The 26,130-nt window shown below is 37.9% G+C and overlaps 1 protein-coding gene across 2 annotated transcripts in view; it reads left to right on the forward strand.

Moving 5' to 3' along the window:
• The first annotated feature begins 3,639 nt into the window (after window positions 1-3,639).
• Window positions 3,640-26,130, forward strand: part of LOC135472861 (protein WWC2-like) — a 56,966-nt gene continuing 34,475 nt past the window's right edge. For both annotated transcript variants that reach the window (XM_064752567.1, XM_064752568.1), the window contains exons 1-3: window positions 3,640-3,839; window positions 17,315-17,424; window positions 25,590-25,684. In XM_064752567.1, the coding sequence (XP_064608637.1) occupies window positions 3,712-3,839; window positions 17,315-17,424; window positions 25,590-25,684 (333 nt within the window). In that variant the 5' untranslated portion in view covers window positions 3,640-3,711. The remainder of the gene's footprint in view (window positions 3,840-17,314; window positions 17,425-25,589; window positions 25,685-26,130) is intronic.

Below are 26,130 nucleotides of genomic sequence, written 5' to 3' on the forward strand. Positions count from 1 at the left end.
ATGTATTTCATTTATACATGCAATAAACTCTTCAAGATCTACTTTATCATGCGCCGTAGTATATGTGCAACAGAGATAATACATGACAAATGCTGAGAATCGGTCGCGCTACGAACAAATCCGTGGACGAAACATTGGGGAAACTTGACGCGTTGCAACAAAACCGATGAGGACTCCGACAAGCCAAGTAGACGCCATCCCATATAAAGATGTTTTTTTTTTTCAGAATATGGAGACGGTTCTCCAATGTTTCGTGCTGTACACTTCTACAATTAATCCAAATTCTCGTTATGAAACATCAATGTCTAGTTGTTCTAAAGTGTATTAGCTAATACTGGTATTTAAAGCACTTTTTATATTTAAATTTAATAGCATTATTTATTTATTTATTTATTTGATTGGTGTTTTACGCCGTACTCAAGAATATTTCACTTATACGACGGCCGCCAGCATTATGGTGGGAGGAAACCGGACACAGCTGGGCGGAAACCCATGACCATCCGTAGGTTGCTGTAAGACTGTCCCCACGTACGGCCGGAAAGGAAGCCAACATGAACTGGACTTGAACTCACAGCGACCGCATTGGTGAAGGCTCCTGTGTCCTTACGCTGCGCTACCGCGCTAACCGACTGAGCCACGGAGGCCCCTTAAATTCTATTTAAGCAGACAGTGCAGCTGTCCAAAGCCAAAGCATAACAGCAGTTAATTTATAGTTCATATTTAATGCACTATAGCGATATGCTGGTGTTTTGACAATGCAGCCAATTAAGTTTTGTTCGTAAAAAATCCAATATTTTGCAAATCACATTTAATTTACCCATTTCTTCGTAATGCTGAATTCCGATCCTTATATACGTCATACAGGACGCCTATCTTTGCCTTAATGTATAATTTTCATTTTATGTCTATATATTAATCTCCAGAGTCTCCTGCAAGTATACTCTTTGCAAAGAGACGACCACGCATGGGGCCTTTCTCGGCGCTCACCGAGGATGCGAGTTCGAATCCAGTTTTCGCTGGATCGATTACAGTTTAACTTGTTGTCTGTATGACGAGCATATATAGACAGTGATCCGGGTGTAAAAATGTTTTTCTTAATAGTCTTGATCCTACTACCGTTTTTCTTCTGTTAACTGTATGGGGGCTTAATTTGAAGGAAGTATATATGTATTATTGATGTGTGTTATGAAAGCCATTGAATGCATGGTTTTTCAAATAATACCTTCCCTACAGTTTATAGTGGTTAAAAAACGTTTTCTAATGTAAATACATACATACAGCATTCGAAATGTTCATTTTATACAGCTCTACAAAACAAGCGAGGAGGTACCATCATGCATTGGCAATTTATTATAGTTCACGCGTTATATCTCAGACTCAGTAGGATATATGAGGCGTACGTCTTTAATTATACTGCAAGGCCATAGGGTTCAGTCAGTGGGTAATGATTAGCACAAAATCTCTACGTATGAAAAATGTGAGAAATGTATATTTACATATGTGATTGGTGTTTTACACCGTACTCAAGAATAAGTATAGGCTATACGACGGCGGCTAGCGTTGTGGTGGGAGGAAACCGGGCAGAGCCCGCGGGGGGACAAAATAATGTATATTGTGTACCGGTATCTACTATACATAAGCCCTATGTATTGCAGTTGCTCGTTATTTTTATTGTTGTTTTAACTTAATTTAATTTTTGAACTGATTTTTTTTCTTTTCTTTTTTTATGATTTTATTTGTTTCACGCTGTGGAGATACATACAGTAAGTGGGCATAAGTATTCGTCACTTCCATAACGTTGCAGCATTGCGTTTCGCGAAGTGTTTATGTTCAGCTCTATTTAAAGACATAGAATTATGTCAAACCTTTTATATGAAATAGACTTTAAGTTGTCATAAATACATTCAAGACGTCATATCGTCGTCTGCTCTTGGGGTTTCTTCGTAAACACTGTTTGACAACATGGGTTGGAAAGGCACACCTGAATGTGGGGGAGAAAGAAATGATTATGAAAGCAACATTTCATACTCCATGAAAATCAGAGATCGCACTTGTTTGGGATTCCCAGAACGACAATTACCAGCATTTTAAGTCAATATCTAGCAGAGGGTAACGTTGAAAACAAGCCACGAATCGGGAGGAAAAAATGTTCACAGTAAGAGATCACACATCTCTTATTCGACTTGTGAAATGTAACAGAAGATTCAGTTTGACAGATGTGACTAACAAGCTAAGTGCATGAGGGAAAGGGTCGTCAATTTTGTCAGAAAACTGTGTCAAGAAAATTACAACAAGCGGGGTATAAAAGTTGCAAAGAAGAAAATCGCGGTTCCTGAGGTGAACAGTCCACATCTTGTCTGACCGCCTCAGAGGAAGGTAACTTTAATGGTCTGGGCTGTGTCTGTTATAATGGTGTTGGAACATTAGTGGCGGTAGATGGCAACATATATGGTCAGAAATATAGTGATATAATTGATAATAATTTATTGATAATAGAACTTGCGTAGTCCGTAAATTTATGGAAGAAAATGAAATAAAAATTACGGAATGGCCAGCACAATCCCCCGATCAAAATATCATCCAAAATGTTTGGCTTAGACAGAAACGAGACCTTCAAGCACCGGTTACAGACATCGTTGATCGAGACCAGCTGTTCGATGAAATCTACCGCCTGAGGCAAAACACACCTTTTGAGCAAGTCAGAAATTTATTTTCAAGTATCACAGGTAGAATTCAGGAAGTGATACGCATGAAAGGCAATCTCACAAAATACTGAGTTAAGACATATCCTCTTTTACCTTGAAACCACTATTGAAGCTACTGATAAAAATGCCACCCAGCGTGACGGCATGTTGGAAGTGACGAATACGTACGTCTATTAACTGTAGATGCCCAATATTATTATAGCCTACAGTTAGACCTTATATGTATGCAAACGCAGCAAGGGAATTAATTACATGTGTTTATTATTATCATTATGATCATTATTATTATTGTTGTTGTTGTTTTGTTGTTATCATTACTATTATTATTACCATTATTATATGTTGTGTTTAATACCTTATACGGAGGCTGTGTTTAATACTCTATATGACGCTCTAGTAACAAACTATGCATATTATATGATTATGCATGATCAGAACAATAGGCCTCGATCCACATGCAGGTACTTAGGCCTACAGGTGAATTTAGCGTCTATATACATGTAATCTATATATTTACCTGACATTGTAGGCGTATAGCATTTGTACCTGCATGTACAAGTATCGGCTTACATGACAAGAATGTACATCATGTGAATATTTTATTTGGAAATGCTCAGGTGGACTTCAGATATTTTGAACGACCGGCATGCGCAGAGATACTTGTACCAGCAAGTTTTTCTTTTTGTTTCTTTTACCGCCAGATGGCGCGCAAGGCCATTCTACACAGTGGTAACCTGGGGCCGGAGACTGTCAAATATCAGTGAATTCTTTTATATCTGGCGGCTGTTATTTAGATGCACATTCCATTCCCCGAAATAGGTCAACGCAATTAAGTGGCAAAGTGATTCTATTGGCTGATACGGGTGATTGACATTGCAGCTGAAATACACACTGATGTGACGTCACGAATAGCATCGTATGCTAATGAAGGGAGAATTTGCTCAGAAGCATAATGGCGAAGTGAACGGAGCAATCCTGTGGAAAATGTACCGAGATAGATGACACGATGCCCAGAAAACGAAATGGGGAACTTCCCCTACCAAATGGATGGGAAGAGTGTCGCGATTTCGATGGAAAGGTGTTTTACATTGACCACAACAGCCGACAAACGTCGTGGATAGATCCCCGCGACAGGTACGTAGGTTGCCGATCGTTGTTAATACAGATCTAAACCGTCTTTCGTGTAATTCACAGAAACACTTCTTCAAGTTTCTCGGGACTTTCAGACATAAAATACCTGTGCCGATTGTGCATCTAGGATGTCCGATCTCGTAGCTGTGTAGTCACGAGTAGAATTACTCCTTGTTTCATTGAAAGTTATATCTTTGTCTTTGTTTTTGCGAAATGGGACTCCCGACTGCTTAGCCCGGCCCCGCAAACTCGTTCACTGTGTAGTGTGGAGGGGGAACTCGACGGGTCGACCGGTGACTCCCCTGGCCTTAGAGGCCGACCTCCTAAGGGGCGAATGGGTCGGCACTTCCCTACTCTACTCCACTCTTTGTAGATCTACATGTTAAGTTTCCATACATCCTTTGTAGTTGTACCGTTATGCAGTTTAGCTAAAAATGTAGCATGTATATTTACATACATGTCTACAGTTGTGTGCACGTGAAATGCAGGATGCATGGTTTATGTTGTAATATTGGTATTTATTAAATTTAAAAAGCTTTGTCAATTCAACTGATTTCGCTCTCAAAATCCACAGAGTAAGTGACTGTGTATATAAAGAGTTAGTTATATACATGTAAATTACATTTATACGTGTAAATTAAAGTTTACATTGTTATGAAAGTTTGCATTGCGTACAGGTATTAAACTGTGCACAGTAAGTTTAATCATTTGAATCACAATATATATCCAGGGTGCAATAAATGATAAGTAACGAAAACACATAATAGGCCTACATGCACACACGTTTGAATATACTGTACATTAACCTAAATTTGGAGTCTCGGTACTTTATTGATGAGAACATGTGTTACAGTGTACTGGTAACTAATATGTTTCAGTTTACATGTACATCAGTGTTTTTAAGAAGGACATTTCTAATAACCGTGATTGTCCTCATACCTTTAGCTGATTACCTGCTTTAAAGTGTCTACCCTCTTCTCCAACTCACAATAAAAACTGTGCATGTTGTCCCACAATACTGACATTCTGTTAGAAGATGACATGTTTTATTCTCTCTTCCCTCCCCGCTCAACACCACACTGCGATTCTGTTGTATTATGACTGTTCAGGTTTCTACCTGAGAAGATGGCAGAGTTTTGATTAACCTTGTCTTGTGTGATAGTTTAAATGTGACATGTATGAAGTTCTTGTGAGATCTAACTATTGTGTGACGCTGACAGTTTGGGAACATGTGCCTGAGTACTTCACGCTATCATTGAGCTAAGCTGTGGACAGTCTTGTTTAGTGGGTACATGTATGCCTGCCATGTAGGGCCCATTTTAAAACAGCATCAACAGAGAGGATGTTAAAACATTGAGGTGTACCCAGAAGCCAAGCAGTTGGCACGACTTATAGTTTAGTCTACACCAGAAACAAGCAGGGTAACCATCCCTAGCATGCCCCTGTGAAGTCCGGCTATTTAAGGAATGTTGATGACATTAGTTTAGTTAGGGATCCAAGCCTGAGTTCTCAACTACATCTTTATAGGATCGTACGAGACCTAGTCAGCAACTTCCCTGCTCGCCAAGCACGCGCCAGTTTCGCGTCAATATAACATTGTTTGTTTCAGCTCTATCTGTGTGTGTGTGTTGACTTTTTGTCTAACATTCATTGTACAGCTTTCATGTGTCTGTTAAGTCCATGCTGTGACATAAACATGTACAAGTACAATCTCCAGGTGAACTGATTGTGTTTTGGGTGGTTCGGATAATGGCTAGATTTTATGACATTATCTTTTATGTTCCATAGCAGTTTCCCTTGATATCGAAGTTTTGCCTATTCTATGGTCTGGGCAAGCCTTAATATGGATTTCTGTGTAACACAGCTGACAGATCCTGTGCCTTTTCTTTTTCCCCTTCCTTGTCAACTAGAGGTCAACAATGTATGGAAGTTGTGAGGTAAATATTATCATTTGGGCAGGCAAACATGCTCAGTGCTGCCTGTATCCTGCGGGCCGTAAACAGGGATGGATTCTACCTTGTGGACCCACTTGGCCCAGAGGGGTGGGGCAACCTGGGCTTGTGTTAGAGATCTCTTGTCCTGTCTGGGTTAGCTCCTAAGGGAGTTGACCAGACAGCTATGCAGAAAACCCCACTGGGTGGTTGGGATTTCAAAGAACAACTTCCACACTACTTTACATTTTATCGTAGAATTAGTTTAAGACTACTACTAAATCTACATGTACAAACGTAATGATTGGTATGGCTGCTGTGCCGTATGTGGAATAGCTTGACATATTTTTGTTAGTGTCATTATTTGTTTACTGTAGTTTATAATTAAAAATTTGGTGGTCAGTGATATTTAAAGATACCTGAATGCATGTACTGCCATTTCCAAAGATATGCAGTAATGTGATTTGAGCATTGCTATGGCCATATTCATCAAATATCTGACCTAGATGTTTATTTTTCTGACACAGGGCAGGAATGCACTTCCTTGTTTGGGTAATAATCCACCTCTGTTTAGGCATTATTATGTCTACCCATATCCCAATTAATAAACTGGCAACTAGGCAGTAATGTGGTGTGGACTTTCCATGTTATGAATTGATATTACACTGGATTGCAAACAGTGGTTTACCCCTATTGTTTAACATGTATTGAAACATTGGAATTTTAAACATTCAGTTCAAGTTAAACATACTTTAAAAACATAATTTTCAAATAAACAGAAACATCTGGTATTGGGTTATTGAGTGAACAAGCTCTACATATTACATGTTTGTAACATCATGGACTTGTAATGACATAGACCTTTAGTAAGAGGCCACCTGTTGATTGTAACCACATGGTGTACTTTGTAACAGTTTGTCGATTGTTCCTAGAATGTAGTTTGCTATAGTTATGTGTGTGTTTACAAAATCACAGCACAAATTCCCGTCTCGGATCTGATAGGTTGGAATTGTCTTGGATGAGTGCTGCCAGAAGAAGAATGAAAGAGAATCTCTGTTAATATGTTGGTATGATCTTGTGTTATATAATTGAAGATATGCGTCAAAACACACATTTGTATACCATTGGTCAACCAATATCAACATTTCAGGTCAATTCCTTACCAATGACTTACTGCACATTGCCTATTGTGATGGTAGACTAGACCAAAGACTTGCATGTATGTATGCAGAATTTTGGTTTGTGGTTCAGATATAGTTTAACAGTGTAAAGGTCAATGAAACTTGAAGAAGTGGCTGTGAGATGCCATTGTGGTCAGTGTACTGTTCTATTTTTAACCTCCAACTTTACCAACATCCACTCTAACAGTGTACAGTACAAAACTATACTGATCAGGTTGGCCAACTTCAGAGCTTGACAGAAAGTGTAATATTACCAGTCTATAAAGGGCTTGAATAAACACGTTGCAAACATATGAAAAGGTTCAATTACAGTACCAGTTTTTTGATTTTGTGGTACTATCTTGAACATTTGATCGAAACTAAACCAAACAGATGAAAATTTGTTTGTCTACTCTAAGCAGTTGCCTGTTTTCTTCTGGGTTTAGGAAGGAACCTGCAATGTATAAAACTTAACCTGCCCATCTCATGGAAATGAGCAGCGCAAGTTTAAGAGGGACATACATTTAGTTCAGTGTTGCGTTTGTGTGTGAAGCAGTAGGCTGGTCCCTGTGGCCACTGATATCGCATGACTGACATTCCTGGCCTGCTAACACTGATCTTACTGACATAGCTCACCCTATCTCTCTCTCTCTGTCTTCACTTTGACTGGTCTGTATTTCAGGACAGCCCCATCGATCATCTTGACCTAACCTGTCTGCCGTCTGGGATTTATTTTATGCATTCCTCTTACACTTTTTACAGGGTACTTGATCAGAGTTATTTCTGTGATAAATGTTTCACTATTGTACTGTTTATTCCATTTACTTATATTTGTACATGAATATGGCACATTCAACAAGTGTGCCATATAACAGGCCTAAATGTGTGCATGTAAATATAGACTAGAGACTGCTCAATATATTATAAAGCTGACTGACATCTTACTTCTGTTTGAACCATTGCTATGTTATACACTTTTGTAGAAAGCTGCCAATATGATACATAATTATATGATATGATGTATTGACCTGTGCAAGAATGTGGTTGTAATGGGTGCATTTCAATCAGTAATTTCATTTAACTTGTCAGATGTTAACCTCCTAAACTTGCACTTTCTTTTCTCTGGTTGTGTAAAGAAATGTTGTACCATTTTTGTACTGAGATTTTGTCATTAGTTTTTGAAATTCACGGGTCTGGTCAAGAAGTGTAGGAGTTAAGAAAAGTTAGGGTGTCCATGAGCATCGTGAGTGTTATCACTTCAGTTCATCCCTCATTGTTACCAAGATGTCAGTGTTATTGGGTCTTGTTGGAAATGCACTGACATCAGTTAGCCTCCTCAGAAAGTGCTGAGAAATGAGGAGCTTCCCTCTGGTCACGACTCACCTCGCACAATGCGCTGAGCTCTCGCAGGCATTTCGGGTGTGTTGGTGTGAGATGTGCACTTCAACTTAACGTTGACCCACCTCACATGGCTGAGGTGGGTGCGGCAAGACAAAAGCTAGTCCCAAGTCATGATTTCCTAGTCTTACATTTGAAAACAAACAGACTTAGCATTTGACTGAGACACAAGATTAAAGTACAGACAAGCGAGCATTTGCATGATGTGTGAACCCTAACAACATTTATCATCTTCGTGTTTGACTTTAAAATAGAAACATAGTGGCCCACTTAACCAGGAAAAAAAAACACATATGACTCAAATTACATACATGTACATGTAGCAAATGTATCTGTCACCATGAAAGAGTGATACTGATAAATTTCTCAAGACAGCCTTGAAATCTTTTTGTGAAAAGTGCAGATTAAGCTGATCTTTTTATGTTAATGCACACATACACTAGAGTTGAATGTGGTTCATGTTGCACAATTCAATCAGCATATCATAATGTACGTGGTTTGAAACTCGCACGTCCAGCTTGTGGATAATAGGTCAGCCACACAGGTCAACAGTCTGTGACCCATGATCCATCCAAGTGTACTATGTGAGTCTGTGCAACATGTCAGAATTTCCCACCTTTATACATGTACAGTGTACATGCAGTCAAGCTGTTACTTGTTGTTGAACTCCAATGTGGTCGGCATCTGGTCATCTGTGAGGAAATGTATGTGTACATGTGCCCTCAGTATAAATGACCTGGAGTGTTTAACTGGAAAACATGTGCTGGATACATACAGTATGCACACCAACAGCAACACAATTAATGGTCAGACAGTGTAATGTATTTTTACCCCGTAAAAAAGATGTAGGGTCATTATTGATGATTTAGTGTGACTACTGATATTGCGTTTCAGGGCTACATGTATGTTGTGCAGACGGTACTCTGATTTGCTCTAATTTGGGGAGGGGGTAGTGGTGTGTATTTTCCAGATTTTACATGTATATTTGAATAATTTGTTCATATGGTATGCAAAGGAGATCACTGATATTAAAATTTCAGGTGTAGTGTTTTTGTTACTAGCGTGGATCAGTATTATTTGCAGTCATAAGTCTCCAGTTACAGGTGAATCTAAATTACTGGTACATGCACACTGTGTAATTTATAGTTCACATGGTTTGTTATTTGAATGCTCTGAAAGATGATATTTAAAGGAAATAAATGTCAGAGGGCAGGTCAAATAGTCTATGTGATACAGTCCAATCTTTTTAAGTTTGTATTAAGATCTTCTATCTTTTAACATGTACATTCATGTACTTTCATTGTAGAAGTGAAATATTACTGATCAGTTTGATCGTCTTGTGAGTGCTCAGGGTCCGACTGTTGTGCATGTATTTGGATATTATTTGAATCCGTTTTGTGTTTTTTATTTTTGTTTTTTGTTTTTTGTTTTTTGTTTTTTTTTTGGTCATGTCTGTACTAAGGTGATTAAGTGTTATCACTGTCACTACATGACGTCATGTTTGCTTTGATTTGTAGATGGCCTCTGGCAAGAACTACCTCCTAAACTGACTGGTTATCAATTGTATAAGTGTAGCATAAATAAATTAATGATAAATAATAAAGGAATACATCAGGCATGTACCATGTATTTATAAGTATCAGAATGGCACATGACAATTATCTTTGATTCCAATCCTTCCATTTACATACTTTATTAATGAACAGGAACTGGGATTCATTTTAAGCCAGCTACATCTAGATTTACATCCTCCTCACCCAGGGGAAAACACACCTATTGCTCTTTGACATATGTAAATTAGGGCACCTGAAATTTTAATGGTTTGTTTGTTGTGTGACTCCTTCATCTAAAATGGAATGAGCAGTGATGACAGACCTGGACCCTGTTAACGTTACATTTGTGGTGATGGATTAGCCAATGAGATGGTTATGGAGGAGGGTAATGTTGACAGGCATACTGATGAGAAAGTATGTTTTCTTGTGGTCAGGTTGTAGTAAGGATGTAGATAGGATTTGGCTTTCCACCTTTTTGGCAACACTGATGTGTTACGTTTTAAGACTTTTGGAAGAAATTCATCATTAGTGATTCATATTAGGTAGGGATATTACATATGACTGTGTTCATATTAAATTGTACTTTGTCATCATGGTTACTAGCTCGCAGGTGGAATGATATTTAAAAAGTAAATAAGTAAATATTTACAGTAAAATGAAATGAGTTAGTGTGGTTTCATAGCGATTAAATGATGTTTAGTTATAAAGTAGAGGTTGACATTTTTTCATATTTTGCATACCTCTAGAGTATAAGTGGTGGATTGAGTAGCAGTTAAAATGTTCTTACCTCTAGAGTATAAGTAGTGGATTGAGTAGCAGTTAAGAAATGTTCTTACATGTACCTTTTAAACTGTCTTTAAATGCAGTGTTTCCAATGTTTCCAGTGTTTCGGAAACACAAATTTTAGTTAAGTCATCTACTGAGTAGACACCCACACCTGTGTAATTAAACATTTTCTCTAAGCTCCTGGCTGGGGCTATAAAAGTCCATCCCTAATGTGAACAGGGTAGTGAGGAGTTAAGTCACCACCTTGGACAGTCATCAGCCTGACTGATCACCCAGATGGCAGCAATACACATCACTCACTCTGATTTTATGCTTGTGTCAGTTATTTGCCTACAACCTAGCATCCCTTGATGTTAGTGATAGCTAACCTGTTGCCACGCCTCAGGCAAGTTTACCCAACGGAAACCCATCATCTCTGATGTCTGCTGTTTAAATTAGTGATTCAATGTAAATAAAAGTGTATCTCTAATTGAATCATCAAAGCTTTTAATCTAGGATGTGAAGTATAAAGGATTGTCATGCCTGCAGGTAGACGTTACATTAGTGCTTTATCTGCGTAAGTCTGTTACCTGTCAGAGAGTGCATGAGATAGCTCTGAGATAGCTCTGAAATAGCTCTGAAATAAGCTACGAATCAGTGTGTGAAATGTTGACTATTGTGTGTGCAAACTGTCCCATGAGGTATAACTGTAGATCTTCAAATTGCTGGGCATGTAACATGGAAGTTCATGAACATGTTATTAAAGCTAACATATACCGAGGTCAAAACTCCTTTTCCTGTTATAATTCTATTCATGCATTTGAGCATGTATTTTAATTTTTTGAAACCCTGGCATGTCTCATCTATTATAATAACAGTGGGTCTGCCAAAAGTTACGAAATCTGTCTGGCAGCAACCTGTGAATGGTTGTGTGTTTCCCCTGGTGCAGTCTGGTTGCCTCCCACCAAAATGCTGGCTGCTGTTGTATCATTGAAATATTCTTGAGTAAATCGTAAAACATCAATCAAATAAATAAGTCATGAAATTGCTTCATCATTTCATGAAAAATCTGTATATATATGTACAGTATCTGTAGTTATGCATCACAGGGTAGCATAATGAAATAATGGTTTCTCAAAAATTATGAGAGTTTTGCTATACATATATATGTATATGTAGATGTATATATTGCAGCAAATGGATAATGTATTTTTGTAGTTTAGGATGCAAAGTTGGTAATTATATATACCGATACATGTGCAAGTATGTTTAACATCTTACAAATGCATTTCTTTGTGAAAAGCAGGATCAAAGGGTTACTGTTATAGTGAGTGCAAAATTCAGATATTTGAATAATTTGATCAATAGCTTGTACTTATATGTATGTACTCTCTCATCAGATGTCTGTTTCTACTTGTGCTCGGAAAGGAGAGGGGTCGTATTTATGATAAAGCTGCTGGTATTGTACAATGCCATGGTTAGACTAGGCATTGAAAGGTGCCTGTTAGTGGTAGTACTCATGGACATGTGTTACCTGAGGATATTGATTGTCACCCGAGAACAGGTAGAAAGGCAGGCAATGTGGGTCACCATATTCCCCGACCTGCCCAGACCAACTCTGCTTGTCAGGGCAAGTACTCAACCCTGACAGCACACAACTGACTTTCAGCACTGTGCATACCTACATGTACATGTGCTGAGTGATCGAGTGTTAGGCTTGTGACTCAGCCGCTGAAGGATTAGCTTCTCAATCGTTTATTAGATGTCTAAGTCGTTCCTCGAACGCAGTCTGGGGACACCTGGCTCAATGTGTATAGGCGCCCTCACCTGCTCACTTACAGTTACCTGTGGGCCAGGGAAAAGGTTGTCAGAAGTGTCATGTACATTGTGTTAAGTCTACCAGTCGTCACCTGACTCAGACCCTGTACATTGTACATGTAATCAATGCATTCAGTCTAGTACAGCTGACCTCTACATGCATATCCACTATATAGGCTGAAAAAACTTGCCTTAAATGTTTACTCTGGTCCACACACAAACAACAACTGGTATTGTCTACTCAGCAGTTTTAAGTATACATCTTGATACACTTATTTTTTTATTTATTTATTTATTTGATTGGTGTTTTATGCCGTACTCAAGAATATTTCACTTATACGACGACGACTGCCAGCATTATGGTGGGAGGAGTGAGTGAGTGAGTGCTTGGGGTTTAACGTCGCACTCAACAATTTTTCAGTCATATGACGACGAAGGAATCATTAGGGTGCATGTACGTGTAATGTGCCTCCTTGTTGCAGGACGGATTTCCATATGGTGGGAGGAAATCAGGCAGAGCCTGGGGGGGGGGGGGGGGACTTATTTATTTAGTTTTACATTAAAGAGACCATACCAGACATTTATGTGAAAAAAATTAGTCAGTGCATATCCAGTCTAAGGTAGTGGCCCTAATTTTTTGGAATAGCCCAAATAATTACCTTTCACAAAATGTCTGCCTCATCAGTTACACCTGTTACAGTTCAAAATCGAAAATAAAAAGTTCCTAATCCTAAATATATAACATGGGTTACATTTAACTTTTTCAAACTTCAGATTCATTTAAACACCATAAATAGTACAGATACAAGTTCGGTATTTACTGAAAGACAGTATTGATCTGTTCTTGGTAGATACACAAATTTTTAGTTGATTAGCAAATGTGGATTGTTTGCCAAAAATTTCTAATATAGCTGCTTTATTCTTTAATGTATGTTTGTACATGTAGGTATACAAATTGTGCACAGTTCTTTTTGATGTAAATAGTTCTCTTTTTTTTTTTTGTTGCAATTTATGCACATTTTTAATTTGATTTTTTGGACTAAACTTCATTGGTTGGATTGGCCAATTTCAGGGCTTCAGAAAAGTGTACTTTTATCAATCTCCACAGAGTAATACATTCAGAATATGCTTGGATCAACACCTTGCAAACATGCGAAAAGGTTGAATTACAGTAGTTTGATATTTCACATGGCAAATATTGAAATTATGTATTGGGCCTTGAGAAGTTATTTGGGGTGGGGGGGGCGCCACAGTGTGTTCATTTGTCTGAGACTTTCTTTAGCCACCACATCAGATCGGCTTATGGATAGTGATATAGCATCCTGAAATCTAGCTTAGCTATGGCTCTTAAATCAGGAGGTTTGTGAGATATATGGTACAATGTTACAGAGTTCTACCTCAAAGAAATGAAATATTGGTATTTTTGAATACCTCATTGAATACCAATGACAGTGTAAATTTATTCCATTTGAGTATAGGTCGTTTGTAACAAAATCATGGTAATTTATATATTTACTTCAAAATCATGACTGCCGGTTCGCTCCCTCATGTCCACGGAGGCTTCCCCAAACTATGTGCATACAGTGCACACTGTATCTATGTACAGGTGCAGGAGGTAAAAATTGTCAACGCTCCTTATAGTGTACTGATCACTACCTTAAGGCTCGCTCTATTTTAGCCCCTGACTGATCAGGGGTGACTCTGTTCACTGGTATGCAGCTACACACATTTCAAGGTTGATGGGCTTGTCACCTGACTTGTCATTGTGCCCAGGTAAAACCCAGACGTACAGATGTAGATAAACATTTATATACATGTATTCGTATACTTGATAGGCTGTTATTGTTGTATGTCACGCTATAAACAGTACAGGTAAATTCCCCATAAACTGGAGCTGGTCACAAGGATAAAGTTAGACTGCTACAATAATGTACATATAAAATCCAGAAATCTGTAGGAAAATCAAGTCCTGTATAGAAATCAACAGACAGTTGACTCACTAGAACTGTCGAAAGCACAAATATATGTACCTACTACTATACATTTGCAGTACTCACGTAGACAAATAAATAAGTTGCATGTATGTGTATCTAATACCTCTTAGTGCTGTCACAAATACACATTTATTCATATATTTAATGTCACAAAGAGATCTTATGTACATGTCTGAAGTTTTGCATACTTGTATACACATGCTTGTTGGGATAAACGAAGGCTGAGATTAATTGCTGAATCACCAAATATATATCTATGTCTCTGTAATGTACTCTTTATAAAAAAAAGTCAGAAATTTGGTAGTCAGTACATGTAGACATCAGTGGGTGTTCATACTACATACCTGTTCAGATTTCTTATATGTTTATGTTATTTTGACATACAATATTATTAGCATCATTTACAGTTTATCAACAGTATGCATAGCTGATGTAATCCCACAGTCCAGAGGGTTAGTTACTGACTGTATAAAGTGAGGACAGATGAACTTACACTTGTGGTTGACTTGTGGTGTAGATTATAGCTGGCAGCTTTCTAAAGCTGGTGACAAAACTGACTGTTATATCAGGTATGTCTGTGTATGTGTGAAGCTGATAATGAAGTGCTCACATGTTAAAAGCTTCGTCTTACAGCCTCCAGGGTATATCTGCTTCCCAAGGTCCATGTGCTCAGTTGCCAGGGATTCATCTCAGCTAATTAGCCGTACACACCTGTTAGCTAATATGATGGAGAATTAGACTTTAGATTTGCCATTTCATTACCTTTATGTTCAGGGGTTAACTTGACTTCATGTCGATCAAAATCTAATGCAATAAATATAAAAAAATGTTGCCAGGTGCAATTTGCAATTTTATCACATTTATCTACAAAGTATTAGCTTGATCTCATCTATATGAAACTTAATGTGGTAAATATAAAAAAAAGTCGCGGGGTCTAAAGGGGTCCTGTTATGCATGCACTGTATTGCGGATAGTCATGGACAGACAAAGGTGGAACTCTGTGTGTACATGTATTCTGTGTGTGAGTTTGATCTGGCTGTGATTTGTAGTTTGTTGGTCTGGGGTTCTTGACATTGAGATGACTCCACTGGCTGGATTTGGCTGCCATTTTCCCTACTCATAAAACTGACTGCTATCATTAATTTGTTTATTTGATTGGAATTATTTCACTGATACGACGGCGACCAGCATGACTTGCATGTATGGTGGAAGAAAACTGGGCAGAGTCTAGGGGAAGCACAAAGCCATCCGCAGGCTGATGGTAGACCTTCCCAAGGCCATCATTTAAGTGAAAGATTCTTGAGCATGATATTAAACAACAATTAAAGGAATAATTGTATTGACTTTTATGAAAGAAAAATGTGTTCATTTAATCCCTTAAGTTTGTGGTTAATGAAAGTTACGGGCCATTGTTGATGTATGCTGTCAGTTAAAGGGCTGGATGTGCTCATGTGCATTGTGTGCATTTAGGTCAAACATATATACATGTGATGATGTAAAGCATGCATATATACATATATGTACACATGTATGAAATGTATTTATGTGATGCATACATTTACTGTAATGGAATTGAATATATCATTGAGAAAAAACAAGCAGTTGTGTTCAAATGATCTTGATATTTGTATGAGTACATAAAATGGTGTAGAGTAGCTATATGTACAAGTAACCTCTTCCAAAGCTCAACCCCCTGCCAGCTTGCAATAATAATGATACAGTACAAACTACTTGTATTATGAAATGTGAGCCACACAAATGTTAATGGAATGTCATGTCTGGATTATGCAGTGCAAAAGGAACGCATGACTGCCCCTCAGCTATAACCCTGTGTGATAAAGCCTAGCATGCCGTGCATACTTGAGCAGGGCTCTGTCTTTGATAATACCCATATAAATAACAATGTTATTGAATTACACATTCGGAAGGCATTGTGATGTAACAGATAAATGCCTGGAATAAATTAATATGGAAACCTTATGTTCCACTTGACTGCCTTGAATAAGCTGTTAATAACCCCAAGTCCTTTACAAACCTGTCCAAGTTTGAAACCTTTTGTGGACAATTTTGGTATGGGAGGTTAATTTTAGAAGGTCAGATGTACAGATAATATGTCGGATTTATTTTGGGATGATATTAAGATGCATTTTGTGACTTGTAATACATATATGTACATAGGTTACAGCTTCATGTATTTATGTGCATATACCCTAAATGACCTAAAATTCTAACCACAAAAGTGTTTTTTTAGAGGCAAATAAATATCACAAAATATTATGTTTTGTGCTGAAACTTTCAATTTTCCAGTAGAATTTCATCCGATGTTCCAAGCAAATCTCAAAAAAAAAATTTCTAAAATATATAGAACTTTCAGAATTGGGAAGAATGGGCAGGTTAGTCATGGATGTGCATGTACATATTGAGTTATGTACCTTTTGCATACACATTCATGCATTGTACCCATTGAGTATGGCATTAGACAACACTCTTCATCAACTCTACTGCATCAACATGTGCATTGTACATTTTATTTCGGAAATTTGTGTACAGATATCGGGTAAAGTCAGCATACATCGTGTACATGTACCTTGTGGTAAATCTGTTTCTATTTTTCCTCACACAAATAAATATAACATTTCAACTGTACTTCTGGCTATATACATGCACCTCCATCCATCAGTCTAACTCATACAGTACATGTACAAGCACCAATAAATTCATGTACATGTATTTTGAAGATGGTGGTAAAGCATCAATTATCGTTGCACATGGGTGAAACACTGATCATAGCATGAACAAACAATAAATAAGCAAACTATTTACATAACAAAATAACAAAGTTTATTTGCTTGTTTCCAGTTACACAAAGCCCAATTCGTTTGCTGATTGTTCTGGAGATGAGCTTCCATTTGGTTGGGAAGAGAGCTATGACCCAATTGTCGGGGTATACTACATTGACCACGCCTCACGTAAGTAAAATCAATCTACCTTACTCATGGTAATAACCATATGCTGTCACATGTGACAGCACATGCAGGAACATGTGCTCAGCCAGGTACATGTATGGATGCTGCCACATAAAGACCTGACTGCTGTTACATGTACTTTACGCGAGTTGAGCATCAGTCAGACTTTAAAAGAAATATATGGAGAGAATGGTCACACCATTTGTATAGGATCTGAAAAATGGAAGAAATTGACCGTTTGTTTCTTGCAAGCCAATCAATTTTTTAAAGACATGAGGGAAAAAGTTATATTTTGGCATGTACTTTTGTATATTGTGAGTATCATATATTAATAGTGTCTGAAAATTGCTCAGTATGACATTAAACCCCAAGCATACATACATACACATATACATACATAAATAGTTTTTGAAATTTTTCTTTAGTTATCCCCTGGAAGTGTTCTCTTGCAATGTCTCTATTTAAACCCCGCTTCCTGGTAGGAGCAAACTGCAGATAATTGTCAGCATAGCATTCCTGTGACGCACAGTTATACAACATGCAAGCTGAAAGATGAAATCTGCAGATATGCTGTGATAACATGCGTGCTCACAACTGCTGAGCTTGCATTTAGTTAAAAGCATTAGTCAAGGCGGCCAGAACTTCTCCTGTCTAGAGAAAATAGGCAGTTGTGTGTGTATTCCATTCCAGAAATACATGTTCATCCCACACACATCACAGTGTACTGGTGCCAGCACATCCATGTAATATTCTTCTGTATACTATAGGTTCTACGAAAGTCTACGTCTGAATCCCCCCAAGCCTGAGGTCTTCAACAACACCCTATGTGTACTATAATTTACATGGCTGTATGATGTAAACCATGTGCATTTACTTGTGATATTAATTTTGCAAATGTGGAGGAACCTCGCATCAGTTAATCTCAATGGGAGTTTGCATAGCAAGAAAATGAATTAAAAAGTACTATAAAAGTGGCCGTACAGGTGTATACAGTACATGTATATGGGGCAGAGTGTAAAGTAGTAACCAGAAGTCGTGATGTCTTCACGCCAGAGTTAATTCAGAAAAATGTGGTTAGATATCTTTTGAAACAACAGCTGTAAACACATATACATATAAAAAAAGTGTATTAATAATGGGGCTAAAATAGCGAAATAGCCGGTTTGGCCAGACATTGTTTAGAAGCTGTAGCAGGCAGCATAGGATTGGATAGAAAACATGTGTGGTGATAAATATGAGACATTCATGAGCCCTACATTAATGGAAACCTGTTAAGCAGTTGCCCCAGATCTGGCAGAAGTGAGACTGGTTTGAATGAAACGTGGGTACATGTATCTCCACCTGCACAGGCTTACATTATCTCTGCTCCTTGGATGTACTTGTTACAAATGGAAAAGGCGGTTACTGTCTTGGAGCAGCCAGGCCTTCATATTTGGCCATTTTTTACCAGAATCTAAATGGTTTCCCATAAATTCGCCCTTTTAGGAGTCCACTAGAATCTGATCCAAACCTACATGTAGTACCAAAAAGCTGTTGCTCCAAATGAAGATCTTAATGCATATGTGTAAAAGCAAGTCTATTTTGTGGATTCATGGTTTAGCTTTAAAGATGTGAAACTCCCATAAAAGGCCAATCGTGTATCCACTAGAAGTTTGGTACATGTTGTTGAAAAATTTAAGAGCTTACAGTCATTTCAAAAATCATTTTAGGGACTTCATCAGAATCAGCTTGGATTCCTGCAACGTTGGTTTATGGTACTGTAAGCATGATAAAACTTTGATTCTTGAATTCCTGTCCAAAGTAAAGCCCTGGACGGCATTGTCTCTCGTCACTGCCTGTCTTGATGAAGATGACCCGAATAATAATGAAGACCATTAGTTAATGACCTTAGTTAAACTCTGTGTCACAGTGTTGGCCTGTAAACCCCATTGTCACCGCTTTGTTTTCTCTATCATTCTTAATTTGTGGCTGGACCACTCTACTACTAAAAGCAGTTCTTAATTACTTAAAAGCTGTTTTTCACTTTGACAGCTTTTTTTATGTTGTACTTGTAATGTAGGCTAATACAAAGTTATTGTGTGTGATACAAAAATAGAAAACCCCAATGATGTATGGATTTCTGTAAATGTTGAAGGTTGACTTACAGTGAGCAATGCCCCAGAAAAGCCCTTTGAGTCAGTTGAATGAATTACCATGAATACCCTAAATGACTTAAATTTCACCCACAAAAGTGCATTTGAAAATGTCACAAAATATTATTTTCAGTGCTGAAGCTTATAATTTCCCAGTAGAATTTCATCCCATGTTCTAAGGAAACCTCAGGAAAACCTTTCTAAAATCAAAAGAACTCTCAAAATCAGGGAAAATGGGCAGGTTAGTTATGGACAAAATTTATGGTCATTTAGCATACATGTGGTGTCTGTAGGCTTTAAATGCTTTCCTGTGACACAGATAAATAAATAAGGTCAAACCCACCAGGTTTTCCAGAATTTCACTGTGCATGGTAATGGTGCTTAAGTTGACAAATCAGCTGTGGACCCAATTGTACATGTAGTTCATATTATATTGGTCAACAGTGTCTCTCAGGGCTGTTTGATCATTGTTACTATCATTTAGGGCCACTTGTCATCCACCTACATGTATATGGCACGCATGTCAGTGCCATATGTCAGACTTCGGAAAGTTCATCTATAAACTTGCCAAAGATCAGTGGGTGGCATCTTTCCCCATCCTTAAAAAGCAGACCATCGGGTTAGTGAAAAAGTCTTAAGTATGTCATTAGATGACAAGCAAAATAAATAATAAAGTTAAAGCAATTAAAACAATCCAGTGTATAATAAAATTGTCTGCTACATGTAGGTTGGTAGTTTGTGTACATATAAAATAGTATTTTCCTTTGATGTTTATTGTATACTCCGCATTAATTTTCAGTATTGGTTCATTAAATAGGTAAAACAATAAAAATGGAAGGGAGGGGGCATTGGTACTCACAAAGCATGAAATTGATGTTGGTGAGCAGTACAAGTATTCACCAGTACATGTACACCTTCATGCTATGTACAGTAATGATATGCAAGATCCAGTACATACGGTGTACATAGTTTTTGTGTTTTTTTCTTCTTTTGGCTGTTGTAGAGATAATTGTTAATTCATGATTATACATGTATTTACTAAACATTACTATGATCTTTAGAATGACACTTACTATCTGCTGGGGAGCGGGGGGGAGTGACTGTTCTGTACCCTCATATGTGGGTGTCCAGTTCTGCATTTGTTTTAGTTATACTGATAATCAAATGGTAATTAGCTTGCTTGTCATGTTTTTGATAAGTCGGTGAATATTAAGAGCACAGCTGGAGACCTCATGGTCTAATGGATTTGACAGAGCTATCAACTTACTCATTATGCTACTGATTATCACCCACTAAAGCATGTCTAGTGCTGGAGACAACTAGGAGGAAAAAAGTCACATGGAATGTAGAAGGGAGACACTGTACAGAAATCTACAGACTAATACATTTGTACATACATGTGCACAGTATGGCTATTTCGGCGCTTGTTTAGGATAAATGTTACGTGTACATGTTTGTGTACAAGGGAAATCATCCATACTTCCAGCGACAAATTTGAAAAATACATGTATAGTAAGATCGGCTGTTGAAGTTCGCTCCCTCAGGAGAATCTCTGTCGGGGGTTCAACGGGATAATTTAACTTGGGCATAAATGGACAACCTGCGGTTGGCTGTATGTACATGTATGCAGTGGTAACTGCAAAGAATATATGTTGTAAGCATAAAGTGTTCGGGTTCATTTGTTGCATGTAAGAAAAAAAAATGTATATAATATATATTGCATGACATATTTATTGCAAAAGTGGTGTGTCTAAAGCTTCCTTTTGGTGCACGAAAAGTTTGAAAAAGTACATGTAGGAAGAAGATGCCCCTCCCCTCAAAGAAAGGGCTACTCCCAGCCCCTCTAACTTTGTGCAAACTGTTGTGTGTACTCAGCTTGTTCCCTTATTCGACAACAGGTTAAGGCTGTTAAGAGATCTATAGGCAAATGTGCGTGAGAACTGATACCAGAGAATGGTAGAGCTGCGATTTGGGTTTGTTTGTATGAACAGTGGTATATCTTTTCTTGGAGCCCCAAACAACATGATCACCCACAATGTGCCTATTTACTATTGGGTGAGAAAGAATTTTCAGCCACCGAATTCCGCTGGGCCATTTCTGTGTCTCGATTCTTGCCTGGTTGTTGCAGGCCATGTTGAGGTATTTTGCCTGGCCACATGTCGCAAGTCTTGGAAGGAGCTGCTCGCCATTTGGCAGGGTTTTCATTTCTCACATTCCAGTCTGGATGGAAATGGCCCAGAAGCAGAACAACAAGCAGCAAGTTGAGGGCTGTAACAGAATTCCAGCACTCTCCACCAAACTCCTATCTGCTTCAAATTATCAGGTTTCTCTCAGATTGTTAGCATTTTCAACATCCTTGTACATAAATCCTACCAAATGTGACTGGACCCAAAATGCTACCTACTGTATATTCATTTAAAACTGATCTTGTTGTATGTACCTTAAAAAAGCACACGCACCTGTGGGACAAAGGAGTAGATGGCTGGGTAGGCCACAGTGCTGTGGCTATTAAATCCACTGTAGTCTTACCAGCATTGGGAATATGAGTTCAAACCTACTTTTGTCTTGTGGTAGATTATCCACTTTGTTATCAGCTGTGAACAGTGAAGCCTTTGTTATACATGCACACCAGTATTATTGACGGAAAACTGACAGCTTTATTTGGACTTTGTTAGGCTCTAGAACATTTCACTTATACAGTGAGAGCCATATTATGGTGGAAGGAAATTGGGCAGGTCCTCCCCCCCCCCCCCCCCCCCCGAGAGGTGGTGGGGGGTTGGGGTGGGGTGTGAATGCAGGACCATCGTACGGTGCTTGAAGACTTTCCCACATATGACCAGAGAGGAAGCCAGCAGTGAGCTGGACTTGAACTCACAGCGACCTCATAGTGGCCTCACAGTGACCTGTGCTAGATAGCTTTATTGTCACTCATTATTGCAGCTTTTAAAATACAATCACCAGGAGTGATGACAGTGTAATAAATGTACATACAGGTGCATGTGCATGTACTACAAGCCATACATTATATACCTACATATATATGTGTACTGTCAAAGTTTACAACATCCCAGTGAGGCAGTGTGTTACCATATGTACATTTTGATTTGTACTGTGTATATTTTGATGTACATGTAAATTGTCCTTGGTATGTGTATATTTTGTGTTTTATATCAACTTTTTTTTTTTTTACTGTACTACTAACATGTACCGACATAAAAATAACTTGGTACATAGACATGCACATGCATCAGTACCTGTTACCAGATTACATGTACATGTCCTTGGAAGTGTGGGAGGAGGTTAGACCCACTCTCCCAGTTACACTCCCACACCACCCAGGGCTATTTTCTGTTATGTACATGTGTAAACCGTTGTGCTAAGACCTACTTCTCCAAATTAAACTAACTGTAGTCAACACTTCATTATGTCCAATACTGGGTTAATACATCTGAGCACATTCACAGTCCTTCTGAATACATGTACTATGAGCCTTGTCAGGTTTCAAGCTGTCACCCCCTATCTCCCTTGGTCTCTCCCTATAAACCTAGATCTACATGTACCTCTGTATCCCCCCCCCCATCCCTAGATGCCAGACATTCCTCCTATGAGTGGGTCCCCCCAACAGCCTAACTCTCTCACATGGGGTCGTGACCCCACCTAAATCATTCCTCACTTATGATCTATTTCAATGGAGCCTTCAGTGGCAGGCCTTAGATCTGCTCCATGACTTGGCTCGGGTGTTTGTTTATCTTATTGCTGACTGTGAGGGCAGGGGGAAGGCATATAACTAATAGAGCTGGTAGATATTGACAAACCTATTTCTTAGGAAGATAGTATATTGTACATGTACATTCATGAGTAAACATTTGGAGTGTCAGAGCCAGTGTATTTGCATGAACTTCCTTGACCTTAATGACTTCTACAACTTAACGCACCTTAATTCCTAGTTTGCATCATTTTAGGAAGATTGGCGTAAAATATTTAGATGTATGTGATATGGCATGTACGTGTATAAACTAAAAAATAAATAGGAAAAATATAGAGGACCGAAAACCATACACTTTTTTTTTTTTGAATATGTAGTATGCCAATGCATATAGGCATGCACCCCGCAGTATATGTACATGTAGTTAAGGAAGTTCAAGTATAGTCATTCAAAACATATACATGTACAAAACTAATTTTATTACTATCATTCATAAGTATACTTATACCATAACACTAATAGGCTTAGTGCTGACCACATTCAAGTAAATAAAGAAATAAGTGTAAGTACTATTAAATGTACATGTATGTTACTTTTCATTACATGTACATGTATGTTACTTTTCATTGCATGTATTTTCTGTCACATACTGATATTGACTTACATGTACACATTTAATAGCCGTACATAAAGAGGTACATGTTCCCTACATGGGTATGTATGTACATTTAGCTCATTTTTACTTTTTTACTATGTTACTCTGATTGACTGATTACCTAATTACATAACATGTATGTATGTCTGCTCTTCTGTAATCTGCTTATTGTCTGTACATGTACATGTAGGTATGTATATGTTCAGTTTGTAAATGTTACAACAGTACATAATCAAATGCTCTCTTACCTCTGAAAATAGAATTAATTAAATGCATATCTGCACGAAAACACAATATTTACATTCTAGATTGGTTTCATGATGATTTCGATCTGTTGTAGTCTGGAATTTGACATCAGAAGCTTGTTTTATCATTTTTTTTACTCTAAAACAAACTGGGAAAGAAAATGTTTGTATCCTGTTGTCAAATTTTACTTAAAACACAGGTTTCAGCACATGACCAGGGGAAAAGCTGCACTTTTATCTTTACGATCCTATTGGGATTGGAATTTAATTTTTTTTAAATAGGTAGGCCCTACAGTACATGCAGATAAACTACATGTAGATTAACTTTGCGCAAGTACATGTAGAATCCACAGTGTGTATCGGTAGGGACTGGGTATGTGGCTCATGATGAGCTGATCACTCGCACTCTCTGGCTTCTGCACTGTTTTGGCCTCGCCATCCTCTCTAATTGTTATGTCGAGCGATCCATAGGGAGACAGAAAATGTCACTGGCTTATTTTCCAAAATGTCAACAGTTATGATCTTGCATTTGTCATAATAGTTTCACATTTTTGCTGTTCTAAATTGGCATGTTATTTTCATAGCAAAGCCGTGACAGTCTGATGTTGTTCTGATCTTGTAACTGCAATATGTGTCATTTGTGTGTCTGTCAGTCTGTCTGCCTGTTATGGAGTCTGGGATTCACACATGTAAAAGAAGTATGAAAATATCATTGCAGTTACATGTGCTATCAATTAAAGGCTGATGTAGATTTCATCTGAAAGTTTTACTTTGTGATGAATAAAACCAAACTTGTTACATAGCTGCCGTATTCTTGAAATATGGTGCCTACGTGTAGCAAACTTTTTGACATCATCTTCTTGAAACAGGACAGTGTCGAGTTGGAACTTTTTGTCGTCAAAGGTAGAAAACAGTTCTACTGTTTCATGTGACTTGTGAAAAATGTTGGACAACCTTTGTTGACATTTATTTACTGATAACCTGTCGCATCCTTTTCCAGTGGTACAAATGGCACTTCTTTCTTTTAGGAACTTCTCAAGCTCATATTCTCAATTTTCTCCATTTGTCTACTCTAAATTACTTTTTATGACACTTTTTTGGGGCGCACATGTTATCGTGAATGTGATCCAAAAAAGTTGCCTAACATTATTGACAGGTCACATGATACAGTTGGATTTTTTCTACCTTCATCGATAAAGGAGTTTTAACTCGAAACTCCCCTGTTATAGTATGGAATTGTACGTGCAAACTGCGCAACACACTTTCTAAAAGAAAGGATCATTAGGCCTGTACCTTCATTACCATGTAAACACACAATCTCTTGCAACTGTGATTATGACTGAGGGGTATTTTGATCTGAATCATTGCAGGGTATGTTTTTTGTAAATTTCTATCTTCAAGCTCTACATGCACATTATTGTTGTTTTCAGAGAGTAACCAGTTAGAAGACCCTCGGTTAGAATGGAAGAGGCAACAGGAGGCCATGTTGAAGGACTACATGGTCACTGCACAGGATGACTTGGAAGTAAGTAGTTTTTCTTTTCGGTTGGAAGCTTTCATCCCACAAGAATTTCTCGCCAGCCACATTATATGATGTGATTTTAATCCAAACATCTTTTGCAAAGAAAGTTGTAAAAACAGTTGGATTTATGTCTTGAGAAATGGACGATTGATGAAAAAGACTAAAATTTGATATACTTTAGATAAGGAAGATCACATTTTTGAATATTAAATAGATTTTATTTCAGTTGTGAACAACCATTGCTCAGATCTTACACGTGTCAGAACATGTAGGTTGTTCCAAGATTATTTGTTCTTGTAAAAGATGTTAAAATTAGGACAGGCATGCACATAATTTAGTAATATGGTCGTCATATACATTTATATGCGCATATTTACAACACTGTTGTTAGGGGCTCTGTTAGGATGGATCCTACGTGTATGCTACTGTGTGTTTTTGAATTACACACG

The sequence above is a fragment of the Liolophura sinensis genome, chromosome 8 (assembly GCF_032854445.1).
Source record: "Liolophura sinensis isolate JHLJ2023 chromosome 8, CUHK_Ljap_v2, whole genome shotgun sequence".
NCBI lineage: Eukaryota > Metazoa > Mollusca > Polyplacophora > Chitonida > Chitonidae > Liolophura > Liolophura sinensis.